Here is a 24850-nt window from a genome sequence, read left to right as displayed (position 1 = left end):
TATTGCCCCACCCCCTGCATTGAAGCATGATTAGACCCATTGTTGCATGCTGTCCTGGTCTATCCTGTCCCACTGTCCGGAGATACTGTGGGCCTCCCTGAGGAAGAGATGCACAAGCTTAGAGCAATGAGGGTGTGCATTGTCATCTTGCAGAACGAATCTGTCCTTCACCTTCATTAAAATGAAATTTTAAAAAAGGTATTGGGGAGGAGCAAGGACGTGCCTATATGGCAGATGTCCAAATGGGCATGTCGGCGATTGCCCTCTCAGACAGGCCTTGCTGATGCATTGTCACTATGCACTTACGGTCAGAAGCGGTAATGACTTGAGACATGTCTGTATATTGCAGGGACTGATGACCTTCGATGTTAGGCCCCTTTAAACAACAAGCATCATTATCATCATGTATATTGCACAGACAGAAATGCCAGGTCTCCCGATTTAAGTGGGAGACTCTATTTTTCATCGTTCCTTCCCAATCTCCCGATTTTCAGAGCCGTATTGGTAATTTTCGTATTTTAAACTCCTGCAGACTTCCTCGTTCTATCGATATATGGCTGAGTATGGCTGGTCGATAGTAGTTCTAATAATGATACCAGGTGGCAGTACGGGGCACGGTGACCAGTTACGTACTCCTCTTTGATCTATAATACAGTCATTGTCTTTGCATGCGAGTCAAGCAAGTAACCTAACCTCAGAAGTATTACACCATAGTCTACCAGGACCTGCAGAAGTGCTCGTGTTATCTTAATATTTGTTTTGGCCAAAATGTCAAAAGAAATATGATGCAGTGTTTACAAGTGCTTATAGGGAAGAGTTTCCGTGTTCGAGTGAATCCAGGAAGGGACCAACGTTCACATTCTGTACTATATGTAGGCGTGATTTTTGTTGCGCATGGCGGGAAATGCGATATACTCAAGTTGTGGTTTTTTTTTTTTTTTTTTTTTATGGGATAGGAAAGGCCAAGGAGTTGGAAGGAAGTGGCCGTGGCCCTAATTAAGGTACAGCCCCAGCATTTGCCTGGTGTGAAATGGGAAACCACGGAAAACCATCTTCAGGGCTGCCGATAGTGGGATTCGAACCTACTATCTCCCGGATGCAAGCTCACAGCCGCGCGCCTCTACGCGCACGGCCAACTCGCCCGGTATATTCAAGTATATGCAAACGAGAAGACATAAAGGAGTGTCCAGTGTGTAGAAAGAAACCAGAAACTGAACTTTTTATGTAAAAACCAAGATGTAAATTCTGTGGCTAATGCCGAGGCGTCATTTACGTCATTTATCGTAGAACATAACCTCCCTGTAAATTGTGCTGATCACGCAGGACCTTTGTTTCGCAAAATGTTTCCTGATTCAGAAATCACTAAACGATATGGGTTTGCTAGAATGAAAACGGCAGTTATCGTTACAGAAATGTAGTAAGGGCGAAAATTGTATCACATTTGCAGGTGAATGCATTTTGAAAATCTTGAATGCATCTTGAAAATATCCCATTGTTGTAACATTTTTTTTAGGCCTGAACTCAATGAAATTCAAAGTTGTCTACTCTCTGTGCCGAATTTAGAAGGGGATGCTACTGGAGCAAACATTGCCAATATTTTGCTTTCAACTTTTTGGGAATTCTGCATTCCATTTAAAAACTGCCTAGCTCTTGGTGCTGATAATGCCCCAGTAATGGTGGGATTAAAGATTGGTGTGGCAGGATATTTGAAGCGGGAAAATAGTGACATAATCATCGTAGGCTGCTCTTGTCACCTAATTAATCTTGCTGCAGAGAAGGGTGCGGCGTGCTTGCCCATAAATGTAGATGAAAGTATAATTGATATATTTTATTATATGGAAATGAGTGCGAAGAGGAAAGAAAAGTTCAGAGAATTTCAGGCTTTACAAAACCCATATATCAGGAAAATTCTGTAGCATGTGCCTACTCCATTATCACTAAGAAGGTGTTCAGATAGGATTTTGCTGCAGTGGGGACTCTTTGGTTACCTTATTCATAAGCAAAATTTTGAGTAAGGATTCTCATATAGGAACTTTGAAGAGTTACAAAATTCTTAAGCACAGCTTAAGTTCAAATGTGTCTTGTTTGAAAAGGTGGAGGATTGTCATAACATTTCACCACATTCCTCGGTTAAAAGGAAAACACAGTCTTAGATAAAGATACTGATATTCTGCACTCCCTGTTCTGTAACTTTCAGCTCAAAGAAACAGACCTGGCAAAAGGAAGAATTGATGTTCATTGGGCATTGGTAATCGGATGAAATCAGCTGATGGTGTATTTAAATATGACAGACTCTCTAAGGTGATGCTTGCTAATTTATCAATTCCACATAGCAATGCAGAATGTGGAAGGATATTTAGGAGAGTCACAAAAACAAAAACACAGTTCAGATCTTTGCTGTCTGGACAAACTTTGGGGAAACTTTTAACCTTGAAATCAGTTCAGCAAGGCAAGTGCTTTGAGCAAAAATTTAGTTCAGAATTTCTGAAGAGGGCTGATACGGGTGTGTTGAACAAGAATTAGTCGTAATGTGATCACCATGTTGAAGGATGAGAAGTCTCATATCCCTTCAGTTCAGGTATGTCCAATAGTTACTATGCACATATAAATGATGAAAAAAATATATATGTAGGCCAAATAGAATTGTTAGTGTATTGAATTATAATGAATTAGTACATGTTCTGCCATCCGTGATGTGTCGTAATACGTCTCAATTCGCTGCCAAATTTCTCCTGATTTTATTACCTTTGAAAGTTGGCATGTCTGCACAGAACGCAAATGTTCTCTTGCCATGTTGTGTCCGCAGGTGGGCGACAGTCACAGTGCACCCTTCTGGACTGTTCTGAGACTACGTGTATTACCTCCACGTCCACTAACGGGTAGCGTTTACAAGTCATTCGGATGTCTCTCATGCGACTACTTCTAAAGCTTACGTCCTTCACTAACACAACAAATATAGGTGGTGCAAAACTTTTTTGAGGTGTGTATTATAAATTAAAAAGACAATAACTCTTATCATTTAATGTGCTTTTTAAAACGCGCAGTCTTTTAAAAGCTACCCATGTAATTCACATAACGTAGTGGTGCTAACCATTATGGACTGCCCGTAATAATGGATCTCGCCTCAGCCTTAAAGTGAAATCATCACAAAATAATTCTACAAAGAATGGAATGTCAATGGTGCTTGTTTCTGTACACACTAGCTGACCAGCATATGTATTCGAAGGTCACTTTCATTTGCTAAACAAACTGGGAACTTATTCCCGAGTTTCTGAACACTAACCTACCGTATACATTTCTGTTATGAGAGTGTTGAGAAACTGGCAAGCTCGCACAAATTTGAAGAATAAGGTCCCTGATAAATACAGGCTTTAATTTGAAGTGTGGTTGACTGATAGCTTGCTGTGAACAGTGTAGTTCATTTTCGTTGGTTGTAGTGTTTCTTATAGCGTACTGTGTACAATGAGATTACTGATATAACCCACTTCACAGACTGGCACTTTATAAGTTCTAGCATGTTTGACTTATGGTACATTTATTTCATGTTCTTTGTCATTGCAAGTGTTGGTGCAAAATACAGTATGTTTCAAGATGTTGATTCCAGAGTATGTTAAACATGCTCTAGCATCACTCTTATGTACCATGTCCCACTAAATTTAATGCAGGGAAAATGGGAATATCCCAGGAAAAACAGATTTAGGTTTCTAGCAGAATTGTAAGTACAAAATGCTAAATAGAAAAAATGAACGCTCTAATTTCACATGACTAAATATTGTATGCCACGGTGAATAGCGTACATAACATGTGAAAGCCTTTAATACTGCCCTAATCTCTGAAGCTTGCATTATTATTTCCTGTTTAGTTAACCCAGGCTCATTTTCAAACTTTGCAGAATTTAATTAATTTGAGAATCTCGAAACTTGTGAAAAGTGGTTTCAAGTTCCACTGACAATCTTCCTAGAAGTGGTTTCAAATCCAGATGAATACTGAAATGGTAATTAGCTTTCAGGCCATACATTGTTCCTTCCCAGTTACCCGTGTATGCAAAGACCATTGTTATACAAGTTAACCTCTTAACATACCAATTATTAACAAAATTGTGATTTTTTTTTTACCTATTTTTTATTGTTAAAATGGGCTATTTATTGAAAACTAATGACAGTGGTAACAATAAAAATACATTTTTCGAACTTAACAATGAAATAAGCCACCAAAAAGTTCCTGCTTTAAAATCCCGAGTATACTCGTGATATTTTTACGGGTTCTAAAATAAATAACACAGCACTAAACAGATGGCAAGTAATACAACATGACACTCAATACTGTTCAAATGTTTGTGGCTGTGTGAAATGCCCTAAAACAAGGATCAACACACAATGCTACATCGCTGGAAAGCCGCGAAAATGAACTGCCTGAGTCACTTACATCCACTACGGTTGAGTCAGAGACATCTGTTGGCAAAAATAGGACCCTAAAGTAATAATTTCATGAACATCTGGCGGAAATATTGAGAAACAACAAGAAACGAGTATATTCGGGCTTTTAAATTAGGTACCGACCAATGAGCGACATTCCCGAGTATACTCGGGATTTTATTTTATATAAATATATAAAACCCCGAGTATACTCGGGCTTTCATGTTAAGAGGTTAATAGGGGGATTGATAAGTGTCCAAACTCCTGAAATGAAACTGCAGTAGATACAGCATGATTATACATCCAGGCTGTCAGGTCGTGTTATATAAGTTGACACCCACTAGTCTTGCAACAAAGAACAATGTATCTGATCTGCAGCAATTGTCACTCCATAGCAACTAATCTTAAGATCAACAGGCCCTGGCAGAAGTGTAGTACAATCCAGGGCTTCTGCAGTCTAGGGGTAAGATGATCTACCTATGGAGGGCAGCCATGATCTACTTATATAGCAGGCCATGACAAGTGTTTTTAAATCTAGGATCCAGGTAATTTTTATATTACTTGCATCGTTAACATACTGGCGTCTAGCCTTCTGAGAAATAAAGCATGGTAGTAACAGCAATAGGTATTGTGATCTGCAACAGATTACAACAAAATGTAAGGACCGTAGGATACAAATTTATGAAACTAGCCAATTGTTGCATACTTATATTTTAATACTGTTCTAAGGCACTTGTTAGTTGTAAAATGTATGCAGGAAAGTAATTATTGTTGCAAACAACACCAAACTGTACACTTCCTGTATATATCTTAGTCTTACATGTTAAAGGATTAATAACTTAAAGCTTAAGCATTATTTATCTACCTATCTAAAAAAATACAATCCAAGGAACAGCCCATAGTTGAAGGTGATTCAAGATAGCAGAGTTCGACTGTATATGCATAAAGATATTCTTGGTGTGCCTTCTGAGAATATTGCAGATCCTGTGCATATGGCAAGAAAGCCAAACTCGCAAGAGGAGAATAGACGGTTTGTCTTTCAACTTATGCTGTAGCACGTTGTTAATCTGATGCATTGAATAGCCATTGCTCTGGAATATTTTAGTTAGAATATATTATGATAAATATCGCACAATGTGCATTTAGTTGTTACAGAAACTTGTCAAAGAGTTTTGTCCTTTGTTGCACAATATCAGATGATATCGGTCACAGTAGGCTCCGCATAATTTACATTTGCAGTTATCGTCCGGGTCATGGAATTTATCTGTTAGGCATATCCGATGATGGAAACCGTGTACGGCATATCTTGTCAATACATGACGTAGATCATAACTGGCTTGTGTCCATTCCCTATATATAATTGCGTCCGTTGAATAAAACTCTGGCCATATCTCTTGTCTCTTCTTATTGAGTTCCTGCAGTACATCCAAGTAGGCTTTGGTAGCTGGTAGAAGCAGGTCGAGGTGGAGGTCTTCGATGAAAAATTGCTCTCTTGCTAGTACATATGTAAGTCGAGATAATGTGTACTTTGACAGGCACAGTGCTCTTTTGAGGAAGTTGGCTTTGACCTTCTCTATGTCTTAGAAAATTTTCTTCTTTAGGTGTGTCCAGATGGTTTCCAGTCCATTTGTTATGATGGGAGCAATTTTTAAGCGAAACAGTGTGGTAGCTGTGGGCAAGGATAGTTGTCTTAGATTCTTTATGCTATTAATTGCCGTCTTTGCTGCGATGGTTCATTCTTTTATGTGAAGGTCATAGACATCTCCACTCGTCTGAAGTGTGATTCCTAAGTATTTGAAATGCGGTACGTTCTTCATCGGAATATTCATATACATGATGATGTCATTTGCTGATAGTCTGCCTCCTCTTCTGAATGTCATTTTTACCGTTTTGCTACTATTTATAGTAAGCTCATTCTTTTCTGCCCATGTTGTAAGTTTGCTGAAGGCTGTTCGAATATTTTCCAAGTTTTGTGATACAATGACCATGTCGCCTGCGTAAGCGTAGATTTTCACATTTTCTGTGTCTATTTCTCTAGGTACTTCTGCGGTGGCAATCATGAAAAGTAGAGGACTCAAGGAATCGCCTTGTAGAACTCCATTTGATTCATAGGGTCTGTTGTGGATACTCTATTGTCTATTACTATTTGATTGTTTTGATAGTATATTTTGTATCAATCTTGTTACTTGGTTCTTTCCAACTATTCTTTCTAATTTCTCCATTATAAGTTTTCTATTTAACAAGTCAAAGGCTTTTGTGAAGTATATAAATATTGCATGAAGTTTCCCTCTTGGCAGTTCCAACGCTGTTTCTATGTCTTTCTGCAAGCAACTTACTGCTTGGATTGTGGATTTCTGTTTGGTGAAACCAAATTGTTGTTCAGGGATTGCGTGAGATGTCATTTTGCTAACTCTTTTGGCCAGGAGGCCTGTCAGAATTTTCAGTGGAGAGCATTCCAGAGCTATCCCTCTGTAGGAGTTCGGGTCCCTGGAATTCCCTTTTCCTTTGTATAATACCTTCAATGTAGATATCCTCCATTTATCCGGGGTTTTTCCTTGTCGCAGACATTCATTCTGTCCATATTTTTGTGAGTTCTGGTGTGTGTTTTTTTTAGATGCTCGTAAAAAATATCATCTGGTCCGCATGCTTTACCATTCTTTGAGTCGGTCATTTGTTTCCATACTTCGTCTATTGAAAATGGCACCACTGACTACTACTTCTTGGTCTTCTTTTGCTGGACGTGTTTCTCTGTCCTGAAGGACTTCCCTGAAGTGTTCTTCCCAAGTTTCGAGTGGGAGGTCCCTAGGGAAATGGGGTTGCTTCGGCATTAAGGCCTTGTACCATTTTTGTTCGGCTTGTTGGATGAGTTTCTTTTCTTCTGCCTGGTAGTTGTTTTTATGCTTGTTTAGTGTTTGTTTGTAGCATCTTCTGGCCTTATTATATTCCTCTAAGTCCTATTGTGTTTGTGAGTTTCTTGCTTTATGAAGTGCTTTTAACGCGTCTTTTCTTGCCTTGTAGCACTCTTGGTTGAACCAAGGTTTTGCCCTCCTTTGTTTTCTATCTTTCTTTACTACAGCATCTATTACTGTTCTTAGATTATGTTTAATGCTTAGTTTAATTTTCCTTCCTTGATTTCTCTCGATGCCAGGATCATCATTTCCATGTTTAGTTTGTCTTTATCGATTTCTCGCGATAGAATGTTTTGTTTTCTTGCACTTTTTCCCTTGGAGCGTGTTTCCCACATTTATGACGATATGTACTGGTAGATGTTTTCTTGTTGGGATGTCTCTTCGGATCTCCTGATAGGTCTTGTCGCTATTCGTGAATACTAAGTCAGTAGTGCTGGTTCCATTTGGACTGAGGTAAGTTTTTTTCTTTTCTGTCGTTCAGCAGCGTTAGGCCTTCCATTTCTAAGTGGCTAATTACGATCTTCGTCTTTTGTGTTGGTGTATCTATCTCCCATTATAATCATGGTATCTGTTTCTTTTGTCAAGCTAAGGGCGTAAGTAATCTCTTCTAGTATTTCATCTGTTTTGTATTCTGGTTGGAAATATACATTCATAACTGTACATAATTTGGTTTTTACTAACATATTTTTTGAGTTGAGCAATATCTGAAAAGGGGACAGTTTTGGTTTTATCAACATAGTTATGCCTCCTGTAGGTCTTCCTCTTTCTCCCTGACTGGCATATGAGTGAATGGAGTAGAAATTTTCTATACTCCATTGAGTTGTCAGGAACGTTTCTGAGAGTGATATCAAGTCGTATTCTTCAAATGTGTTTTCTGGTATCATGTTTACTGCATTTTTCAAACCTTCTATATTCCACAATGGTGTCTTTATTGTGCCTCTTCCTCCTATATGTTTATAATTGAATGCCTGTTCTTTGTCTTGAGAAACAAAAAGGCCTAACGACTCCTCCTTTCGGCCAGAATGTTGGGTCTTCTGTTATTTTGTGATGTTTAAAGTCTATTCCAACCTTGAAGGCTTTGTTTCTTCCCATAATACTTAGTTCTTCAGCTTCTATTTCACTATCTATTCCATTTTTTTTTTTTGCAAGAACTCTTTCACTTTTACTAGAGTTGTAGAATTGTCTAACCTACCTACGTATAGCCATGCTCGTTTCACGGCAGCCTGCAGCTCGGCTCCTTCGTCAGGTGTTTCTTTCGACCCAATTGTAACCTTTTTTTTTCTTCGCTGATGATGTATTTGTTCTTATTGCCTGAACATATGATATTTTGTTTTCCTTTCCCTTTTCTTCTGCTTCTTCTCTTTCTTCCTCTTCTTTTTCTTCAAGCTGTTTCCCCAAGTCATTCCGTACTTTCCCTAGTTCTCCCGTTCTTATTACATTGAGTCCATCCTCTTTAGATTCATTTTCTTTGTTCCTTTCTATTTTTGTGCATGCTTTTGTTGCTGCCAGTTGAAGTTGTGTGTCCAAGAGTAGTTGCATTTTTTGCAACATATTTTCGTTAATCATGTTTATTTTTTCATTTAATACTTCACACATTTTAGTATTTGCGGTTGTAGCGTCTCTCATTTCCTTGATGAAGTTCGTGTCTTCTGGTGGTGCTGAGTTGATTCCGTATGTTTCTGGCATATGACGGCAGTTGCTACACATCCATAGCAAAGAGCCTTTCTTCCCTTTTAATGCATTAAATTCAGTAGTTGTTATATTTGTGCAATCTCTATGGTACCATTTGATTGCATCCGACTGCATTGTCCGTTCTGTTGAAAACTTTGCCACATTTCTTGCACGACGATCCGTCTTCTTTTGTTTTGTTCATGTTTGCGGATTTATTTCACCTTTACTCCTTGATGAGATGCGTATATCAAAGCCGCGGGATTCACGTGTATTTACTTACTAACGTCATTCTCGGATATTTTGTTTCTTTGACAAGATGGCGTCTACAAAATATACCTAGCGAATGACATCAAATTCACTCATAAATTCTATATCCGACTATTCCTAAGCTGGATTTCACACACTCTCTAACTATAGCGATTAATGACACATTTAAACACTTATGTGTTTATACTGTAATGTCTTTTGCCACCAAAACGCCCTATTTCTATACTCCGCGTAGTTTCTTGCATTCACTTTTTTTTTTTCTCCTCTTATTATAAAAACACTTAAAAACTTTCAATCATGAAATATCACCATAAATAATATAACGCTAATACCATCCAATTGCAATATCACTTTGAGATACATCTAAGCATGAAAACGCTGCCAAGTCAAAGTATGTTAGTTGAAGTTCCCAATAGAGATCGTTAGAAAATAAAGTTCACTATTTAACTAGCTCGCTCTGTGGATCAGTGGATCCCAAGACAGAGGGTTTAAACCTGGCAGAGGTAGTTGGATTTTTGAAAGGCGGAAGAAAGTCCATACGACATTCCATGTCGTACGATGAAATTAAATATCGTATGGCTTTTAGTGCCGGGATATCCCAGGACGGGTTTGGCTCGCCAAGTGCAGGTCTTTTTATTTGACGCACGTAAGCGACCTGCGCGTCGTGATGAGGATGAAATGATGATGAAGACAACATATACACCCAGCCCCCGTGTCATAGGAATTAACCAATTAGGGCTAAAATCCCCGACCCGGCCGGGAATCGAACCCGGGATCCTCTGAACCGAAGGCCAGTACGCTGACCGTTTGGCCAACAAGTCGGACATGTCGTACGATGTTGGCATGCAAAAAATCTCTGCTGACTTATTTGGTGTTAACCCAACAAAATTCATTAAATCTCAGCCGCAGGCGGCCAAGAGAGTTTTGGTTTACTGTCTGCCATCTAGTAGGCCTAGAGTAAAACGGAACGTCGAAATTGGCGAGCAGCCAGCCAGATGGCGTCAAAATTAAATGTCTGCACACGGTTGCTGAGGCCATATGATTTTTATTTTATTATTACTATTAAATTAAATTCTGGGCCCAAATATAAAAAATGGGGAGAGGAGACCCAAATCCAACAAAGATTTGTATGAAAGAACTGAAGGGGTGGTTGATCTGGTGAGAAAGAGAAGGCTACAGTTCTGTGGAGACATGTTGAGGATGGACAGTAACAGATTGATGAAGAGAATCTTTGAATTCTTCAGGAAGAGGAAGAGAGCTGGAATGGTTCCGAGAAGTGAGGTTGGAGTTGACTAAGATGGGGGTTCTGGAAGATTATATCATGGACGGAAATGAATTTAGACAACTCGTCAAAATGTTCCGTGGTTTGCAGGAGACTGGGGAAACATTAGTGAGGAAAGGGAGATCCTATACGGAATAGCAGAAAAAGGAAGTTGGGGAAAGGATGAAAATATACTGGCAGAGAAGACTAATAATACTGCAAAGATTGTCCGACGTGGTCCATAGATGACTGAAACAAAGATTTTTAAAAAAATTCTATTTAACTTACCTTCCTCACAGATATTAAATAATAGTTATGTTAGGCTTGAATTGTACTTCATTTGGCATGTATGCAAGAAAACTATTGTGTATTTTTTGATGCTGTTCAATACCACAACTTTATATGGGACAGTATGGATACGGTTGCATTTTCCTTTTGGCTTTAACTGTAGAAAAATCTTCAAGTAGAACTATAAATATTTTGACATATGCACAAACATGAGGCTGTTGCTGCAAATAAAAATAATGCCACTGTAGTTAGAACTATGAATGAAATCTTCATTTACATTATATTGATTATATTAAAATATTCAACTGTCATTGGTATTTCAGGTTGTTACATTAAAATTAGTTTTTCTTCATTCTTATGTTACATAGAAATTAAATTGTCATTTATTATTTGCAGTTGATTCAGAGTATAATTATTGAAGTTGAATATTAGCTTACAATGATTAGTTTATCGTATAGTGAAAAAAATGTGGAATTTTGTAAGAAATAATAATTTAACCCCATCATTGCTACGCCCGCCTATAGACCGGCATAGCAGTGCTGGACTGGCCGCGGTGCACAACTTAATTTTTATTTTTTATTTTTTTCAGTTTCCCATTTCACTCTAGAGTAATAAGAAACAATGTTAGGTTTTGGTCCACCCAATCAATACACATTTATTTTATTTTATTTATTTATTTATTTATTTATTTATTTATTTATTTATTTATTTATTTATTAATTATGGCTTTCATGTGGCGAAGTTAGGGCACACGGCTCCCTCTTAAACTTAACCACAATACAACACATAATATTAAGGTTGCCTATTACTAATTATACTACTTATACTATTTCCTAAATTAAGCTTAAGTTACACACCCACACAATATGCAGCTTATTAGCTTATTAGTCTGTTGATTCAGTCCTCTTTTCTATCTCAAACAGACACACATCATTACAATGTACACACTTATCGACCCTTACGTTTGCATTACATAAAACTAACAGAAACAATTTTACAATTACCAATCGCACGCACACAATACACAGCAATACACACTTCAATCAGTAACTCTCAACAGGAAGTCTCGGCAAGATATTTTAAATTTGAGGAAAGAGTCAATGCCCCTGACACTTATTGGCAGGGAATTCCAAAGCCTGGAACCGGTTACAATAACAGATTTATTATACACAGAAGAGTGGTGAAGAGGAATAGCTAAAGTGGAGCCCGAGCGAGTGTTAACGGTTATGGAAGGAAGAGAGGAAGTGAAGTTTAGATTAAATATACTGGGGGGGAGTTACTATGCAGGACTTTTTGTATTAAGACAAGTACATGATATTCACGTCTCTTAACAGGTTTTAACCAGTGCAGTGCTTGATAGTAAGGAGTAATATGCACATCATACCCTAGATTAGAAAGGAATCTGAGGCAACAATTCATAATACGCTGCAGTTTCCTAGTTTGTTCTTTAGTAGCGTCTACCAAGATAACATCACAGTAGTCAAGGATGGGAAGAATTGGGAATCTTTGCCGCATATTTAGTGGTATAATATCTTTATTTAATTTCTGTGGGTGTAGAGTAGCAAACACCTTCTGACTTTAGTTTTTTATATGTTCTGCCCAATTTAGAGTTTCAGTCATAGTCACCCCAAGATTTCCCACCGTTTTTCTGTACGGGATTGTGCTATTATTTATTTGTAGAGGAGGAATGATCAAGTCGTTGATCTTGTGTAGGAGCTTCTGGGAACCAACAATGATAGCTTGCGATTTTGATGGTTTTATGAGAAGTCTGTTTGCGAGAGCATATTCACTGAGTTTTTCATGTCATCATTTATGCATTTTACTGCGTTTGGTAATTCGCTTAAGCTGCAATGGTAATAAATTTGGAGATCATCAGCATATATGTGATAATTACACGTTTTTAGAGAAGATGAAATGTCATTGATATACAATGTAAAAAGCAACGGTTCTAAAATACTACCGTGTGGCGTGCCAACTTTCCTTGTACGCCATTCTGAATTTCTTTCAAGAGTTATTACCTGCTGCCTCCGATCTTTCAAATATGACGTAAAAAACTTCAGCACTAAAGGGTCAAACAAGTAAGATTCCATTTTCTTAATTAGTAGCTGTAAGTGTATTGTATCAAATGCACCACTGAAATCCAGTAGCGTTAGTACTGTAACTTGTCGTTGTTCCATAGCTAGTCTGATGTCGTCTGTCACTTTTAGGAGAGCCATGGCAGTTCTGTACCCTTTCTTAAAGCCCCATTGTAATGGGCCAAGGAGAGAATAGTTACTTAAATATTCCAATACTTGCTCGTACACCAGTCTTTCCAAAGCCTTGGAAAGCGCTGGAAGAATGGAAACTGGGCGATAGTCAGGTCAGTTTAGGATCGTTTATCTTCGGCACTGGGATGACATTAGCTTGTTTCCAGAGTGCAGGGAAAGTTCCATTTCTAAGACAGTAGTTCAATGTATGTGTGATAATCGGGAGGATAGCGCCTATTATATTATGTATGAAATGCGTAGGGATGTCATCTACTCCTACTGCTTTAGATTTAATAAGAGTATAGTACTTTTTTAATTCAGTTGCTAGTGACCTCTTGGAATGAAAATTGAGGACGGTTAAGTGGAGGGGTAGCTGGTTGATTCGTATTTAATTCTGCTTGATTGATTGCTTTAAACGCGATTCGTTCTTCAGAGAAATATGTAATAAGCTCGTGTAGGGGAAATATTTGGTTCTCGTTGCTGTTGTTGGCCTTTTACAGTACCAAGAGAGCGTAGTTCTTTCCAGGAATTCTTGGCATTCAGTTTACCTGAAAGACAGTTTAAGTACTTAAATTTCTGATTTCTTGTTTAATTCTGTTCCTAAGTACCCTATAGTTTTGATTCGTTACGGGTATGTTTGTACCATCGGAACCATGAATCTTAATTTCATCATTTAACCATGGGGGGGGGGACTCGCTTTCACTTGTCGTTTGGGAGCGTGTTTGTCGTCTAGACTAATAATGAGGGAATTTAGTTTGTATATTTTTGCGTCAATATAGTCTAGTAGTAAAATATCATCCCAGGGTAGGTTGTAGGAGTCATACTTCAGTTGATCTAAATTAATATCTCTCATATCCTTACAAGTGGTGAACTTAGGTTTGTATTTGGGTATGCGAAGAGAATAGGATAAATAAACTAGGTCATGTGTTGAGATCGAGTGAACTATTTAATTAAAATCATATTAAAAATATTTAGGGACAAGTTTCGTCTCTATTTGAGGCTTCATCGAGCATAAAATCATGTAGTAGATTACAAAACTCATCAGAAACTGAAAAAAAAAGTTTAAAAAATGGAAGAACCCAATGTCTTCTTAAGGACTATTTGAGAAATGCAAAAGATATAAATATATATACATTATTAATACAAATCGACCTCGCTTCGTGCAAAAACGTTTGTCTTCAATGTAAAAAAATTAACTTCAAATTGACAAGCCTGCCATAACGTCTCGTACAGAATCAATGTCCATTGTTGCTGCAACTATTGAAAAATCATAGAATAAATATACATATATTTAAAGAGCTAGTTTAACACTTCTTGCAATCAATCTTTCATCAAAGTGAAATATGAACGACCTGGTTGATGAAGTCTCAAATAGAGACGAAACATGTACCTAAATATTTTTAATATGTTTTAAATTAAATAGTTCACTTGTAAAGTGATGTGTATTGATTGGGTGGACCAAAACCTAACATTGTTTCTTATTTTTAACTGTATTAATACAGATCTTCACTATGAAGTTCGAAAATTGTACTCGCTCTAGAATGCCGAATGGAAATTCTAAGTTCCCATGGAGGGAATTAGATATTTTTCCACCAGTAGAGCATATCAAAATCAGATCAAAAAATTGTGAGAAAGAAACAGCCTCCTTCTAAAGGAAGGAAGGACGGAAGAAAGAAAAACGCAGTGGGTTGATTGCAGAAATGGTATTTAGACAATATCTACTGTTAAACAATGCCCAAGTATGTCTGCCACATTGCAGAGACGTTATTTATCACTTGAATTGATCTGATTTTGATATGCTCTATTGGTGGAAAAATATCTAATTCCCTCCATTGGAACTTAGAATTTCCATTTGGAATTGCTAGGCGGGCATTAATTCCATTGTGGAGTCTTATCTCCCGTATGCAGTTATCAGACTGTGCCTCATAAAAGGCTTCTGATAAGTTCACCTGCATACACCCCAGCATCAGTGGGTAGGGTCTGACACATCCCACTCTGAAGAGTCTAGTGTCAGACCTAAGACGAAATGCTGGTTAATAGAACAAACGCCTGAAAAGCCATACATCTAATTTAGATCTTGAATGCCGATTCGATCTTTAGCATGTTTTGCCATCTGTTGGGCATTATGTAGAACTAATTGATATCCGCTGATAGCTTCGGGATGTAACTTACAGAGCATTATGTAGACGTCGTCTGTAGAGTTCATTTGTGATGTAAACAATCGTGGTGGGCAATAAGCTAGTTGCTCTTGCCACGATGCTATTTCAGATCAAAGACTCTTTAAGTTATTAACACAGCAGAAAGTGATGATAAAAAAAAATTTTTAATGAATTGTTAAGCCATATTTAAGTGAGCGATACAGAAAGTGCTGAAAAAATTGTGAGAAAGAAACAGAGCCTCCTTCTAAAGGAAGGAAGAAAGAAAAACGCAGTGGGTCGATTGCAGAAATGGTTTTTAGACAATATCTACTGTTAAACAATGCCCAAGTATGTCTGTCACATTGCAGAGACGTTATTTATCACTTGAACATCGTTGATGGTTATGAATTTCATGTTTTTGGTCCGTATTGAACAATATATAAGTAATAATAATAATAACTTAAATGTTTCCACCTTTTCAATACAATATATTCACAAGATTACAAAATTATACGGTACTAGTTTCGACCCATCTAGGGGTCATCATCAGCCGTATTGGAGCAAAGATCATTTGTGGCGAAATCCTAAGACAATATTATTTTAAAGAATAACAAGTGAAATGAGATGTTATGGTAATAGTTAATAATACAAGGAATATACATAATAAGAGGTTTTTAACAAAGAATAAAGTATAAATGGGGTGTTGTAAAAATTATAATCATGGAAATCAGTAAGTTCTTGTATTGAAATGAAATATGGCTTGGGAAGAGGGCTTAAGGTGGGGCTGAAGGGTGCGGGAGAAAGTGTAATTGTCTTGGAAAAGTACCTTTGATTAAATTTAGGATTGAGTTTAGGTTGGCTGCATTATTGTTTCTGAGGAAAGTGATAAATAGATCGAAGAGTATGTTGGGTTTCTCTGAGATTTCATTGAGATTGTGACTGGCATTAAAGTATTGGTCTAGGTGTATGTAGTAATTTTCCATTATGTTCAGTAAAGGGCCCTTGTTTGCTAATACGAGGATGTCCATGTCTTGTTCAATATTGGTGAAATTATGGTTATAATCTTGCATGTGTTGGCCGATGGCTGAAAACTTGTTGTATTTTATTGCGTTAGTGTGCTCGTGGTATCTGATAATGAAGTTTCTCCCGGTTTGCCCGATGTAGGTTTTTTTACAGGTGGTACATTTGATCCTATAAACTCCTGATTTTAAAAAACTGCTGGTCTTGTTGATGTGTGAAGTATTGTATAAAACATTCATGTTCTTATTGTTGGTTTTGAAGGCTATTTTAACGCCTTGTTTCTTAAAGATGTTGGTTAACTTGTAGATATCATTGTTGAACGTGAAGGTGGAAAATGTTAGAGGTTTGGTTATTTCTTTTTTGAGGGTAGTTTTTGGGCGATGTTTGTGTTTATTGATTATCCTTTCTATAAAATGATTGCTGAAGCCGTTGAATTTTGCGATTCCGCGGATTGTGTTGAGTTCGTTTTTTAGATCTTTATTGGACATAGGTATGCTGAAGGCTCGGTGAACTAGGCTGTTGTATGTGGCTCGTTTGTGGGACTGGGGGTGCACTGAATCTTGGCGAATGGTGGAGGCTGTTTGAGTGGGTTTTCTGAAAATTTTATAACTGAAAGAATCTGAGTTTCTAGTGATGGTTAAATCTAGAAACTCAGATTCTTTCAGTTATAAAATTTTCAGAAAACCCACTCAAACAGCCTCCACCATTCGCCAAGATTCAGTGCACCCCCAGTCCCACAAACGAGCCACATACAACAGCCTAGTTCACCGAGCCTTCAGCATACCTATGTCCAATAAAGATCTAAAAAACGAACTCAACACAATCCGCGGAATCGCAAAATTCAACGGCTTCAGCAATCATTTTATAGAAAGGATAATCAATAAACACAAACATCGCCCAAAAACTACCCTCAAAAAAGAAATAACCAAACCTCTAACATTTTCCACCTTCACGTTCAACAATGATATCTACAAGTTAACCAACATCTTTAAGAAACAAGGCGTTAAAATAGCCTTCAAAACCAACAATAAGAACATGAATGTTTTATACAATACTTCACACATCAACAAGACCAGCAGTTTTTTAAAATCAGGAGTTTATAGGATCAAATGTACCACCTGTAAAAAAACCTACATCGGGCAAACCGGGAGAAACTTCATTATCAGATACCACGAGCACACTAACGCAATAAAATACAACAAGTTTTCAGCCATCGGCCAACACATGCAAGATTATAACCATAATTTCACCAATATTGAACAAGACATGGACATCCTCGTATTAGCAAACAAGGGCCCTTTACTGAACATAATGAAAATTACTACATACACCTAGACCAATACTTTAATGCCAGTCACAATCTCAATGAAATCTCAGAGAAACCCAACATACTCTTCGATCTATTTATCACTTTCCTCAGAAACAATAATGCAGCCAACCTAAACTCAATCCTAAATTTAATCAAAGGTACTTTTCCAAGACAATTACACTTTCTCCCGCACCCTTCAGCCCCACCTTAAGCCCTCTTCCTAAGCCATATTTCATTTCAATACAAGAACTTACTGATTTCCATGATTATAATTTTTACAACACCCCATTTATACTTTATTCTTTGTTAAAAACCTCTTATTATGTATATTCCTTGTATTATTAACTATTACCATAACATCTCATTTCACTTGTTATTCTTTAAAATAATATTGTCTTAGGATTTCGCCACAAATGATCTTTGCTCCAATACGGCTGATGATGACCCCTAGATGGGTCGAAACTAGTACCGTATAATTTTGTAATCTTGTGAATATATTGTATTGAAAAGGTGGAAACATTTAAGTTATTATTATTATTATTACTTGAACATCGGTTTTAGATAATGTCTAACTGGTCATGTTTAAACACTGCCGAGAGCACTGTTTAACCTCAAATGAGAGGAGTGAATCACAATCGGAGGTTATGTACCATGAAACATATAATTTGTATTATGTTGAGACGATTCCGGGAAGAAAGGTTAGTCCGACGGCCTCTCTGTGGGACGCCTGCTGCTAAATCTCAGCAATTCACTTGACATATACGGGGAGATAGATCTTAAAATAAGGTTTTGCTTTTCGAGAGACTTGTTTCTTGAGACTGACAAAGGGACAGTCCGGTAATCGTCAACTTGAGTACAATTCTTGGCAACCGATATATTTTATTATGTACATGGGGTAATTTCCATGGCATTATGGGTCACTATGACTACATACATATCAAAATTGTGTCCCGATTGTCAGTGGGCTGTCACATACATCAACCGGGAGGGATTCACTTATATTTACTGCCATGTAAACACACATAATAATGAAAACTAAAAAGTAGGTTGTATGGGTTTTTTATATATATAATCGTATAAGTTTTCAGCAACTATCAGATAGGAAAAGGCAAGTGGTGGTGATAGTGGTGATTGTTTAAAGAGGACTGGGGAAGAAGAGCCGTGTCCATAATAACAGCCCTAGTATTAGCCTGGTGTAAAAATAGGGAAATTACGGGAAACAATCTTCAGGGCTGCCGATAATGTGTTTCGAACCTACGATCTCCAGAATGCAAGCTACATCTATACGGCCCGTACAACACACTCGTTTACACATTACTATTGCTTCATCCTCTCTTCGTCAGTGCTATAATCAAAGCTACACTTCCCTGTGCGGTGGCGTGTCGCTTAGTGTCGATAATATTATGAGATTTAATTTCTACCGAAAGCGATACTCTTATCTGTGCGCAAGTCAGTCTAAAACTTAGCCATATTTGTGTAATTACATAAAATCAGCTTCATGGTCCGTATCGCACTTCATTAGATTCACAATTAAGTATTTATTTATTTTCCACCTAGTCGATACAATGATTGCTTAAGGCAATTTTTAATGACCAAAAGTGGTACATGTTTCGTATATTATCAACATCTTCAGCCAGATAACACTGTTTAGATGAAAAATATATAAAATTGACAAAGTAATGCTTTAGAGGAAGTGTCCTTAATTTAAGGACTAGGTGGAAAATAAATAAATACTTAATTGTGAATATATTTGAGTAACGCGTAGGAAGACAAACAGGTGACTGGCGTTCGGCGCGCGCACCGACGAATTTCATTGGTTGTAACGTGCAAAGAGTACCATGAAAGATACTTCTATTTTCATTTTCGAACCAATATTGAAACTTTACGCGATGTCTAGTTAAACATCGACTGAACCTTGTTTATGCAATGGAAGACCGTGCTCATTTTACACGTTGTTTAGGTAGACGTTGTCTAAGGCTAAAAGTAGTCGTATCTGCAATCAGCCCAATGAGTTCAAAAGCACTCGTGTATTTGTTAGGAGTTACCTATATTACTCGCCTACAGATTTTTGGAAATTTTTGGACTCTTCACTTTGTATACACGTGGGCAGAAAGTGTAATTTTGTTCTCTAAAAATAATGTAGAACATAAGTATAAGATTTTCAATTTTCATTTTGATTTATAAAGAACAAACATTCATAAACATCTTATCACCCCACTGATAAGTTGAAAATTAATGCTTCTACAATTTTTTTTACATCCGAATGAAAAAACTCAGCACTGAGGTCCCAAATTTCAACTGGTAACTCAGCACTTAAAAGCTTAAGGTGCTCCTCTTTCTTTCTACACCTGTTTGCATGAACCTGCATAAATTCTACCATTTTAACCTCTACAGCTGTTTCTGCTAAGCTAATTAAGTCACAAAAGGATAAACTATGGTTAATCTTAACCTATACTGAGAATAGGTGGTACTTTGCTTTATGCACATATTCAATGCGTTATTTTATACAGTGAAAAGTAGTACAAACTAAGCACGGCTTTCTAGTTCCACTTTTTATTGCAAAATCCAGCAAAAGTATATACTAGGACTTTATGTGTACTTCCCATTGTTTATAATCCAGTGTTAAGGGTTTAAGATTTCAGTTGGACCTAATAAATACTAACCTATCTTTTAAAACTTTATTCCATGAGTAATTTTCCAATACATACTTCTTAATTGCATTGTTTTGTTGTTGAACTTACATATTTGTTTCTAAGTTAATAAAGAAACTCTTGTTCACCCTTGTTCGCTTAACACTTGTAGCATATTTACAATTAATATATTGATTTTGAATTGTGGAGGTATAAAAAGGCATTAAATTTATTTTTTTAACTGGTGGAATGAGAATGAACAATCCTCTTTTGTAATAATATTAAGAATACAATTATTTTGTTCTATGGCTTTAATGATTGTATTTGAGTTTTGTTGGGATTCAGTTTTCCCAACGATTGTAGTCTGATATTTGAAGGGCAGATGAAAGTCCGTTCGGGTCTCCATCTCGTGTGATGTTGGCTTATAAAGATGACTGGTGATGCTTATCATCAAATAAAAATGCCTACATACAATAACCAAAACCTTTTGATTGATTTTTATTATGAAAGTTTCATTTCTATACGAAGAACATATTGCTTAGAAATCATGAATCTTATTTTTTCATATTTTTATAGTTTTTTCTTTGTTCATTTCATATTAAGGAAAATTGCTATATTTAATTTATTGTGATTGTTCCAGACAAATAACGACCGCAATGTGATTATGTCCCAGAACATCGAGGGACATCGGGGCGACAAGGACATAGAAAGTTTGATCGATTACATAGAGTCAACTACAGATAGTAAAGGTAAAGGTACAAAAAGTACAACATCACACAGTAATGGACCAGTGACCTTCAGCAATAAACAGCAGAGGAACAGCAACAGCAGTAATAGTGTTGTCGGTGGCACCAAACCACGGCGTGAACGAGGTGGAGACGAACCTTTGGCCGAAGAGGAGCGGAATACTTCGGGAGGAAAGAATCGAGCTGGCAAGCAGGTGACCAAGGAGCATCGTGGTGGTAAAGGGTCGAAGCTGAAGAAGTCCAACAGTCTGGAAGAAATATCCAAAACCAAGTTGGAAGACCTCACCTCGTCTAGTGGGAAAGAGAAAGGAAGTTCCGAAGGAGGCGGTAGTGTTGCTAGTGGAAGTGGCGGTGATGAAGGGGGCAATTCTTTATCTTCTAGTTCAGTGCTTGTGAGACGCACTAAGAAACAGACTACTGTGGATGATGGAGAGTTTACTAGAGTAGGTGACCGTAGATCGTGGGGTACTGAGGAAGGACAGCAGTACTATTGTAATGATGTAACAGTAACTGTGTCAGCAGACGAGAGTAGCAGTGGTAGCATACCTAGCCAAGGAAATCGTAAACGTCGGGGGGCCGAGGAGAGGAGGAGGAGTGAGCGTGACGAAGGTGCGGTGACTGTGTCTATGTCGGGTGCCAGTGAGGAAACAGAGTTTCATGTTGTCACGAAAAAGCAGAGACGCAAGAAGCGACGTAGCAGTAGTGGTGGTCGCGGGACTGTAATGAGCGGAATGTTTTTTAGTGATGACAGTCGGCGGTCAGGAACTGTTCCGATGTATAATAGTCACGTAACCACCTCCTCCTCGTCTTATTACCAGCCCCGCGAAGGTAATAGTAGTGGAGGTCAGTCGTACTACCAACGAAAGACTCTAACTGGGGCCAATAGTGGTTTTCCTCCTCACGATCGTACAGTGGAACTCTACCAATATCGTCACCATCGCCCGCGCTCACCCGATCATCTCCGTCGAAAGTCGACATCCAGTATGCCACCGTCCGACAAGTCCGATAGCAGTGACTTGGACAGTGTTCACTCCCTTCCAGTGTCATCCACCACACCGAAATTGGCGTTGGATCAAACGTCCACGTCAAGTGGGTCCACCCCTCAGGCTTCTTATGCCGATATTGCCCGGATGGCTTCCACAAACATAATACCGACTGCCCCTTCGCAACCACAGCATGGCAATATCAATCTTAACCCAGGTCGGTGGCCAGCAGTGACTGCACCTAAAAGTGCATCACCTTCTGCTCCTCCGCCTCCACCTCCCGTTTCTTCCAGCGGAGCAATTCCAATGGCTCCAGTCCCCAGCCCTAGCAACCCACAATTCATCACTGGTGGTCCTAAACTGAACATTGGTACACCACCAGTGAGTGGTTCAAAAGTGTCCTCTAACCCTAGTGGTGGTAGTGGTCATTCAACAGTTCCTCCTCCTAGTTCTAGTGTTAGTGCTGAAGACTCGTTAACGTCCCAGCCTAGTGTGCAAAAAGAAGCAGAAAGTTCCCTGCATCCGCCTGGTGCGGATACGACACTGCCTTCCATCAAATCGCGGCCCATTCTGTCCGATCCTCGTACTAAGAAAGATGCCATGACGAACACTACAATGGACTACAAGCTTATTCCACCGTATTCTGCTGATGAACCTTCGAACATTTTGTCAGAAGGAGAATACCCATCTCTAGAGGAAAGTTTAGTTTCATGTAAGATAGACAGTAGCAAATCGGGTAAATATTCGCATAATACTCCCTTGTCTAACCAAGTTCTCTCTCCTGATAACAACGTATCTGCTATAGTTACTTTCAGTTTAAATACTGAACCTTCTAAAGTGTCGAGGCATCAGGGGAATGTAGTGAGTGAACCGGACACTACTTCGAGTGATAATAAGGACTCGTCAAAACGAGTAACTTCGTCTGTAGTTGAAGCTAGTGTGGAAGCAACTGTTGTGATTCCCAGACGTCATTGTGCGCCGGAGTGTGTTGCTGCTAGTCAAAGTGGCCATGGGCATGTTAGTACCAGTAGTGTGATAGTGAATGCTAACAAGCCCATGGGAGATAAAGAGGCAGCAGTAAGTAGTAACAAAACTGGAAGAGGTAGTGGTGCCTGTAACAAGAAAGTAAGTGGCAATGTTCGTCCCCCTGTCATCTTAATGGATGAGGCCGAGCAGGAGGGTACAGTTTATGGAGAAATCACGTTTGGCTTCGAGGTGAATGAGCAGTTGCTGCTCTCTGAAGGTGGAGATGAAGGCGAAGAATCGACAAGCACACCGGTTCAAAAAGAGTTGGAGGAAGATAAGGGACGCACTGCATCAGAGGAGGTTGCCTACGTGTCGACCGCTGTTCTCTTGCCTTCGACGCCAGTGGCTGCTACTTCACCTGGCAACAGTAAGGCAGGAGAAGAGTTCTCGGCAAGGTATAGGGAACCCACAACTCAAGCAGACAACCATGATAAGATTGTTACCTTTGTTGGCCTTGGTGAGTACAATTTTTGTACATTGTAACTGATGTTTTAAATACAGTAGAACCTGTTAATTAGAACCTAAAGTATCCAGAAGAGAAACTTGAATTAACCACAAATTCAAATTAAACAATATTGCACATAATACGTAGCCAAATCTCATTCAAAATGATCCCTCCTTTTTCAGAGTTGCAATAAGGGTCAGATATGGCAAAACAATAAGTAATCCGGATTGGTCTTAACGCTGAACACAAAACCAAATGCTGGTATCTTGACATGGCACACTTCAATGTAAACAAAAACCTTGTACATTCCCTTACTTGTTTTGCTTATTCCAGCTGCAATTCAGGACTGATATCTTACCTAGCAAATTCGTGCTCCACTCTCCAAGCCTTCATTAACTGGTAGTCTTTATTTGCTGACAGCTCTCAGTGAACATCACATGGTGTTCTGTGTGTAGCCCTTGCATCTTTCCTTAGCTTTGCAACAACTACAGTTTTGTTTCCAGTAATAGCACAATTTTATACTACTTTTCTCTTCCATCCAGGCTGCATATCATCATTGAAAGATAATTTTTTGAATATATGAGAATTCTAATGTTTTTATTTTGAATTAAACAACATAATATTCTTTAGCACAAATTTTTAACTTTGTGTTGTATGCAGATGTAAAGGGATTGTGAGGGAAGAATGAATATCAATTTATAAATATTCAAGTTAGTTGAGTTTTGCTGCATCATAAATTCAAGTGACAGAAATTGATGCAATGACCATTGCAAATATCATGTAAATATATGCACAATTTGGAGGATTGAAATAATTAAATAAGGGTATTACTAAGAAGAGCAGAGCAGGTGGGCAGGCAGGGGATTAGTGTGTGCTGTACAGCCACAGACAACGTGGTTGCGTCAGTGGCTGTGATTGTTGGGCAACGTTCTCTGTCACTTGATCACTGTGGCATTACCTGAGTTTGGAATGGAGGCAGAAATATTCAAAGGAGGGTAGCAATCTACATCATTTTTAATTTTAATTGTACGAAATAAGTTCATTATGTAGGATCTATTTTGACTGGATAAAATAGCGTTAGGCCAACAACCTGAAATATTTTTGTACTGTGCGTAAGGAATTAGAGTTTTCAATATTGTATTTTAAGAGGTGCTTTAGAAACATTTCTAATATAATATGGACTTGAGGTAGATAAACTGTGTCATCTTGTTGCTTGGGTTTCAATTATCTGGTAAAATCACCATCAATCCAATCATGCTCACTGGGAATAACATCACATCACTTGAAGCCATACTTTAAATCCACTTGGTAGATGCATTTACAGTATGTTGTTGTTGTACTTCAATCTTCGATAATAAATACCTATGTCCTCACTCGTGATGGAACTCCCTTGCCATTTAGAGGCTGGCTGTTATTGCATGCTTGATATATATAAATTTTCAATACTATTTTCAGAAATTCAGTGAACAGGGAAAGTCACATAACACTAAAATCAA

At 38.1% G+C, this 24850-nt stretch overlaps 1 protein-coding gene across 10 annotated transcripts in view; it reads left to right on the top strand.

The window, feature by feature from the left end:
* The window catches only part of tyf (twenty-four), a 486874-nt gene that overhangs the window by 447539 nt on the left and 14485 nt on the right, over positions 1-24850 (top strand). For all 10 annotated transcript variants that reach the window (XM_067158829.2, XM_067158820.2, XM_067158825.2 and 7 more), the window contains one exon: positions 20795-23366. In XM_067158829.2, coding sequence (XP_067014930.2) covers positions 20795-23366 — 2572 coding nt within the window. The remainder of the gene's footprint in view (positions 1-20794; positions 23367-24850) is intronic.

This window comes from Anabrus simplex, chromosome X, assembly GCF_040414725.1.
Source record: "Anabrus simplex isolate iqAnaSimp1 chromosome X, ASM4041472v1, whole genome shotgun sequence".
Taxonomy (NCBI): Eukaryota; Metazoa; Arthropoda; class Insecta; order Orthoptera; family Tettigoniidae; genus Anabrus; species Anabrus simplex.
Note: the sequence above shows the minus strand (reverse complement) of the source record. Positions and strands in the feature narration are given on the sequence as shown.